The sequence below is a fragment of the Dermacentor variabilis genome, chromosome 9, assembly GCF_050947875.1.
Source record: "Dermacentor variabilis isolate Ectoservices chromosome 9, ASM5094787v1, whole genome shotgun sequence".
NCBI lineage: Eukaryota > Metazoa > Arthropoda > Arachnida > Ixodida > Ixodidae > Dermacentor > Dermacentor variabilis.
Window position 1 is genome coordinate 60876131 of NC_134576.1, and position 8100 is coordinate 60884230.

The 8100-nt window shown below is 44.8% G+C and overlaps 1 protein-coding gene across 3 annotated transcripts in view; it reads left to right on the forward strand.

The window, feature by feature from the left end:
* LOC142592727 (sequestosome-1-like) overlaps positions 1–4894 on the forward strand; it is a 40127-nt gene extending 35233 nt beyond the window's left edge. For all 3 annotated transcript variants that reach the window (XM_075704328.1, XM_075704326.1, XM_075704327.1), the window contains 2 exons: positions 411–558; positions 3956–4894. In XM_075704328.1, the coding sequence (XP_075560443.1) occupies positions 411–558; positions 3956–4086 (279 nt within the window). In that variant the 3' untranslated portion in view covers positions 4087–4894. The remainder of the gene's footprint in view (positions 1–410; positions 559–3955) is intronic.
* The last annotated feature ends 3206 nt before the right edge of the window (positions 4895–8100 follow it).

Sequence of the window (8100 nt, forward strand, 5' to 3'; positions counted from 1 at the left end):
AAAACGTGCTACCTACATAAATGAGATGTTATATTGAGAACAAGCCGGAAAGCATAGAAAGAGGAAAGTGTTGATATGATTGCCTCGGCTGATGCCTGAAAGCGGACAACCAGTGACTCACTTCCGCCTGCATGCAAAAGCTCCTTGGCATCATCCAAGCGAATTAACAAAAAGTTACCCGTTGGAATAATGTTCGGCCATTTGCAAGATAGATTCTGTAAGATCATTAAAGGTGGCATGTAAAAGACGATAATTTCATTATGATTTAGAATAAGCACATGCAGAACCTTGTGACATCCTCCAAAATATTTTCAAAATATTTTGGCGGGGCCTTGAATTTTTAAAATTTTGTTTCACAAAACTTTGTAAAACACTTGCACTGAGCCAGGTATATTCCTGCTGTGTTGCAGGAAGTTGAAGTGCCCCCTGGCTGGACATTGCTGAACGCGCTGCGGGACTCTCTCGTGGGTGATGGCAACGGCCTACCCCGTCCCATGAGCCCAGAAGTGGTACCAGCTGTGCCGATTCTGCCAGCTGCTCAGGCTGGAGACAACCCTGGTGAGACTCCGCCCAAAGCCAAGCGATATCTTTTCTTTCATAGATGGTGCAATCATTGATTTTCCAAGGGAACCCATTGACCCATGAACAAGTGTTTTCGAGCCAACATTTCAGTTCTTTACCACTTCGAGCTAACATTTCAGGGCAAGGGTTTGTGAACAGCGAGGATGCACTCTTTTGCTGGTTACACCCCGAGTCCTGAGCTTGTTGCTTGACAGCAAATGTGACAAGTGATGGCTGGTACAGGGTGAAATGGCTCCGAGTTTTTGGGAAAATGATGTGGTATAATAAGGCACAAATTGGCAAGAACAGACAACTAGCGGAAATTACTCAATTTTCCAAAGCTTTTTACTAATCGCAATGTAATTGCAATGTTCCAACATGTTAGAATAAACCAACTTGCTAATAAATGCATGTGCATGTCATTATTCGATATTTGATTCGTATTAGAAAATTATGATAGTCGCATGCCCCTAATAATTCCACCAAATAAGTATAAAATCAGTTCTTGAAAAAACATTTCACCAGATTAAACTAACTTAGCTTTGCTTTTTAGTGTCCTTTCAGCAGAAGCCTTGGCAGAGGGAAATTAGTACAATGAAGAAAGAAAGCACCGTCGGTGTGGCTACACTTTTCTCATGACCAGTTAAACCAAAGCATGTGGCTAGAGGTCTGTTGTGGAGAGAAAAATAACAACATGCACCTAGGGCCTGGAAACTGATGATATTCGCAGTGTTTATTACACCACCTGGTCAGTTGTTTCCTGTGAAGCCATTTGGATCCATGGTAGGATGTTTCCACCATTGCTGGTCAAAGTGTTTGTTTGGGCTATTCACTTCCATTGACTATCGTCGTCAGTGGCCCCTGCATTATTTCTTCCTTGTTAAACTGCTCCAAATTTGGAATTTGGCAAACGACATCGTCACTTGGCCACTGATGCACTGCTGATGCTGGTGTGAGCATGTTAGACGGTGCTGTTCACCCTATGGAATTTTCTCTAGTACGGTCAAACCATGGTAAAACGAACACAGATGTAAATCGGTAAATAAAAGAAATAGTCTCACGACTTTTAGAGCGCGATGGGTATATGTTAATAATGAATGTAGGATGTGATGAGGCTATTTTTGTGTTGGATGTGACTTTATTATAATAAGGTTCATCTGTACATAGAGTCGCCGGCCGTTAATTCTGACAGCTTCGCAGCACTGCCACTGGCCCCATGGACTTTAATATATCAATCGCACTTCCCGTCTTGAAATGGTACAAAATGACACAGCACATTTTATATTGTCTAACTACCATTGCACTCTGCAATGCAAGAGGCACTGCAAGAGGCCCATAGACGGCTTCTAAAGAAGCTCGCGTCTCTTTTCGCCTCTAGGCATTCAAGCAGAAAGGCCGCAGCCCTTGCAGAGCTTGGGGTACTTACCTTTTAATTGAAGAAACATGACCAAACAAAACTACGTACACGCTAGCTCAGAGTTATAAAGAAGGGGGGAAAAGAAGTGCCTACATGCACTGTGAACAAAAAGTATGGTCTGTCGTTTCATCACGTCTGTCTGAACCATATGTGGTCACCATCGGGGCAAAAAAAAAGGGCAACAACAAAACAGCACGTGGGGACGAGTTGGCTCCATAGAATGGAACTTGAAAACGACAGATGGTAACAAGTGGTAATTCTGAGGCACCAACGGACATGGCTGATTTGAGCGGTGCAGGCATTTTTTTTTTTTTTTTTTTAATGGAAATACGCGTCACTTGCGGCGATGAATACCCTCGGCTTCAATCCATAGTTTCTTCCCAAAGAACCCTCCTCTTTGTCGTGAAAATCCTTCATTTTAGCATCCCAAACAAGTGGACACTGCACAACTTGAGTGATGAACAGCTCATTGAAAACCGTGCGAGACATTGCGAACTGCCAGCGGACGTCGTCTGCTACAAAATGTCGTCTGCTAGAACCGTCTGCTTGAGCAGGCGAGTTCCCCGATTCCCCGCACCCCCCGCACTTCGGCCACGCCCCTGCCACATGATCTTAACGTCACTGCTCAAGGCACTCCGCCACTGGTTGCTGCTCTCGCTGCTCACAAATTTTCCCAAATATTGCAATTGTGATCGCAGCAGCGCATACCACTCGAAAAACTGGTATTGGGAAAGGAGGCCTGCTCATGCGACGGGCACCACGCCGTTTTTAGCCCAAAATCGATTGCATGTGAAACAGGCTTTATTTAGCTTGTGCCTTGAGCCTTTCCACACGCTTCTTCAGATCGGACATATGGGCATCTTGTTTTTTTTTATTTGAACAATAACTTCATCGTACCATTCTGACAACACCTGCATTGAATTTTCAGTGCAATCCACAGTACGTTTGATGCTGTCAGTGGTGTCTATTTATGATTTCATTGTCATCAGCAAACCTAGTTTTAGATTAATATAATGTCTGCAATTTCATCTGCTAAGTTGAACTCTGTTTTCTCAGATTCATTTGAGGCATCAGAATTGCTTCGAGCCTTGGTAGTTCAGCAATAGGGCATCTCCACATTTTCTTTTTTTTTTTTTGGCAGCATCTGACTTCTTGTTGTGCATAGATTCATTTACTCCTACGCACGTGCCCAAGTGTTGACTAAAATTGCACTCGCAGCAAGTGATATGCATCCCTACATAGGGAAGGCTATCATGGCAAGCAGTGCACATGCATTGCTTGTGCTTAACCCTTTTCTGAGAAAGCTGCATGAATTTACATTCAGAAACATTTAAATTTAGACATGTGTCATAAAGTGCACCAATTCTCAATTTTATGCAAGTCATCCTGAAGTTTAGACTGATCACTGCTGGAAGCAATTCTTCGATAAAGGACGCAGTCATCTGCAACAAGTCGTATAGTAGAGGAGAGATTATTTGGAAGATCATTTATAAATATCAAAAACAAGAGGACCTAGAACCGACCCTTGGGGAACGCCTGAACTGTCATATCAACACTTCTGTCTGCAGACCCTTACGCATATGTTGAGTAAGGGGAAGTCTCGCGAAAGTGATCGCATTATCACTGTCGCTCATGGACGCCAATGTGTCCGGTCATCGGAAGTGATTGTATCCGTGAAAGCAATCTACTGAAAATACAGCACTGTAGGGCAAATCGTTGTCCGGAATGCTGTTGTTCGTAGACAACTGACATGTCCTATGCTCAGTTAGGCGAAATCTGGCAAATGCGTGCCAGAAAGTCATTGTCAACTCATGCAGCACACTTCATGGTGTCGGCCTACTTTGGTGAGCCTTGCTTGACTGCATTGCTAATGGAATTTTGCCAATAAAATTTTCGTTCTGCGAAAGTATTTTTCTGCTTTCCTCCCCGATTTCGTTATTGCGGAATTTAACTGTAATGGTATCCATTCCTCCGCAGTGGACATTGCCTTGGGCCAGATGCTGGCCATGGGATTCAACAACGAGGGTGGCTGGCTGCGTCAGCTGCTCGAAGTCAAGCAAGGAGACATTGGAGCAGTCCTCGAGTCGCTCCACCCTTCCCCCAAATGAAGCATTCTCTGGTTCACTAAAATTTCCGGGAATCAATGAGTGGTTGGAGTGTGATGTCCGAGCATATTTTATTACAATTACAATCATTATTGGTGCAGAGCAGCAGTTATGCCCAAGTTCTTACACTATTCATGTGTGCATTGTTTGTTCAACAAAGTAGCTTATGTCACCGCTCGATGATAACTTTGAGCACATGTACCAGCGTTGGCTTCATGTAGCATCAGAGGACCAGATCCTTATTTTCCTTGGACAACTTATTTACGTAGGCAGCAGTAATTTGCAACAACGTGACCAAGTATTAAGTGTTGGTTTCAACTATTTTTTGCGGAGCATCTTTTACATTCCTAAAAACACGGAAGCTTGTAAGACATGATGAATAACTGCACAGCACAGAAGGATTAGGGCAGATAAAAAGAACAGACGGGACAAGTGCTGTTCCTGTCTCTTCTTTTATAACGTAGCTCTTAGGCAAGCGCTGCATTGTCCCTTGTAAGTGAGCAAACGAGCACAGCAAAAGATGAAAGCGAATGCGGAATACAGCGGGGAATGAAAGACGTCAGGAGAAAGGCAGAGGAGATGATCTCCAGATAAGTGAGGCAGTGGCACCACACTTCGTTCCGTTCGCAATGTACCACACAAGACAGGCTGTCCGCACCAGCCAATATATTGAAAAATGAAAACTCGTATAGAGCTGTGCTCAAATTTCGCATTATGGAGTATCGTAACCATCAGTTAATTTGTTTGCCTGTCCTCGTTCTTTGGCGCTGTACAGCTGTTTCGTCTTTTATAACTTCGCTGTGATTCTCTTAAGGGGGGAGGCTACCCTGGAGACCGAACTTTCTTATTTTTTAAGATATCCAGATGAAACTTTCAGGGTACGTTCACACCACTGAACTATGAGGAACTGCAAAGTTTCATGAAGATATGTTTATTAGTTCCAGAGTTATTGAGGTCTAACTAGGTGATTCATGTATATGCCTGAGGAAGAGCCTGGAGAAATGCCAGGACATCGTAGGAAGCTGAAATTCACTGTGATGATCCCTTGATAGATATCCCAGGGGGCTAAAGAGCCCTTTTCTTTAATTTCCCCTCCAAAAATTTTTAAGACAACTTTGAATTTGATGTAGCCAGTAATGACCACATCCATCAAAAATTAATTGCTTATTATAAATTAACTGCACCAGCTTTCAAAAAAAGAAGCCTGCTACCCCCTGGCAAAGTCATTCAGGAACAGAATAAAAAAAACGGCATACAAATCTGAAGAGCGGTTCTTGAGATATCGCCTTCCCCAGCACCACTACTAGCGAAAAAATCCATTCCGAGAAAACAGGCCTTAAAGTTGAACACATGTGTTTCTTTATTAGAAAGCTCCTGCGGAGCTTCTAATTAGCTCTTGCGGCTCCAGGCACACTCAGTGTGTCGGATTTTCGACTGGCGACAGCCGAAAGCACAGTTCCGCCGCTGAAAAGCGTCTACGCAGTCGGCACTCGCTGCGAGAGATAGGAAGTTCGATGCTCGTACAAGACGCATATCGCGCTCCCGTGCACCGAACATCTGCACTGTCTTGGGCTTTGCCGGCATCGCGTGCAGCGAAGAACTAGCGAAAAAAGAAAAGCTGAACAAATAATCTAAAAGATAGCGCAAGGCGATGAGCAGCGCGCAAGCTCATGTTGAGGCCGACAGAGCAAGGGGCAACAACGACGCGAGCGCGGCAACAAAGGGAGCAGCCGCCGCCGCCCGCGCAGCAGCCAATGGCAGGCGCGCTTTAGCCCGCGAGATTTGAGCAGCAGCCGCTGCCCGCGCAGCAGCCAATGGCAGGCGTGCCTTAGCCCGCGAGATTTGAATGCACTGCTCCGGCCAATCAGCGCTCCGCATCACATCGCAGGAAAATGCCAATAGCGTCTCAACCGCGCCGACGATGCCATTTTGCAAGGCGGCAAAATATAGACAAAGAATCCACGGTCAAAACGACACCAAGATGGCGCGGGCAGGCCGCATGGGCTGGGAATGGCGCGCCCGCGAAGTTTGACTTCATTTCGGCATTTGCGCGTTTTTTGGGCCGCGGTGGCCTCAAAAGTAGCGTTATTTTTGGTACTTTACGGTTGAATTAGGTGCTGATAATTACAGAACAGGTAGTTTATGAGACATACAAACCAAAAATATGGTTTTTCAAAAATCGACTTTTTCGCTATTTTTCGGTTTTCAAGGGCCGCGTCCCCCCTTAAGTTGTAGTGGAACTTTGGCCAGTACTTTCCCAAGCCTTTATCAGCAAGGTTGCTACAGCAGTGCTTGCAGCATAGTATGTCATTATGTAGGGACTGCTCTGAACTGCACATGTAATGATTAAGTGCAAATAAAAGTGTTTTCCATTCAAATAGTGGGCATGCATGTGATATTCAGAAAACCTATTTACTCAAAGCTCTCGCTCGGCGCGATGTCAGGGACACCACCATGCCTAGACAGACCTCGCACTTCAATATAGCTCCGAAACACGTCACAAACTGCAATTTCCTTATTTGGCACATTCAATGTCTGGATGTGGAGGTGCATTTGTCTCGCATTTTGTCACTGAAACAGTTGAAGTGCAGTGATTACATCAGTCTACACCTGGCGACAACTTCGTGTGGCAGCACGGATAAGGCTATGTGGGTGGAGCCTACGCACATGTGTTACTACGCCAAGTAGTCCGACTGTTTCACCTGGGGTATTGGTTTCGATTTCACCAGCACATTCCACAAAAGCATATTGTTCATAACGTTGCCATGTTAGCATGAGGTGAATATGTGTTTGTGTGATTTGTAACAGTGCTATAATTTGTGAGTAATCATAAAATTTAAGGATTAGGCTATGACCTTGTCTGCAAAAGGTGCTATGTATGTCATCTTTTTTCACTAATGCCTTCGATTATGCGCTTTGCAGGTGCGTGTGTATGTGTACGTGCATACGTGTGTGTGTTTGTTGTAAAGGAGAGAACAGAGACAACACCCGTTCACTGGGCCAGCTGTTCTATTCTCTGCCTTGTTGTCTTCCCTTTCCCTGCCCCCACAGTTCGAGCAACCGAAGCCAAGTTCACTTCTTCACACTCGGCCACGCTGCAAATTTCCGGCGCGCTTGCAATCGCGCAACTTAATATCGATGCAACTTGTCTAGGGAGTGCGGTCGTTGTTGGTGAGCCATGCAAAAATCTGCTTCTCTGGTGGGCAGCACCAACTGTTGTGCGCTAGGGCTGTGCGAATATTCGAAACTTTCGAATACCGAAGCGAATAATATCATATTCGATTCGACCTTCGATTCGAATAGGGCTATTCAAAAACTTCGAATATTTTCGAAGTCTTTCGAAGTTTAAGAATACCGGTACGCGAACATTTTTTGCAAGTTTGTCTTTCTATATCTCTGTGTAGAGCATTTTCATGCCACTTTGCTGACGGCGCCACGACCGCTCGGAAGAAACAAGGCCGTGACCGAGCTTTGGACCTAGCATACCAATTCACGAACGTAAACAATATTGATAACGATAGCGATGGCTCTTCGGAAGTTTCAAAGAAAGCGTTTACTATTGCATTTTTAGGCACTAAATGTAACGTAACTGTAACGTCATCATAATATCCGTAGGTATTTATCTACCTAAAAGTACATATTATACCTTGTAATTGTAAGATATAATATAAATCGCCTTAACACAGACAAATTTAACAAAAAAGTTCTTAGCGGTAGTAGGTATTTGGTGAAGCAACCATGTGCTTTCTATAGCTTTTTTTTTTTAGGCTTGCGCTTGCAAATGTGGTCGCCGGATGTGGATGTCGCTTCAAGTTATCAAGTCTCGCTTTAGATGTTCATTTTGGTTGATTGCGCGCACAGCCGGAGTAGCCAAACCATGAACGAATCGGCGCAGAGGGTGTTCCGGAGTGCCATCTGGGAGTTCTTCGATCGCGGAGCCAGTGACGCGACGTGCCGCACGTGAAAGATGCGCCTTAAGACGCCCACGGGCACTACAACCACCCTCGTCAGTCACCT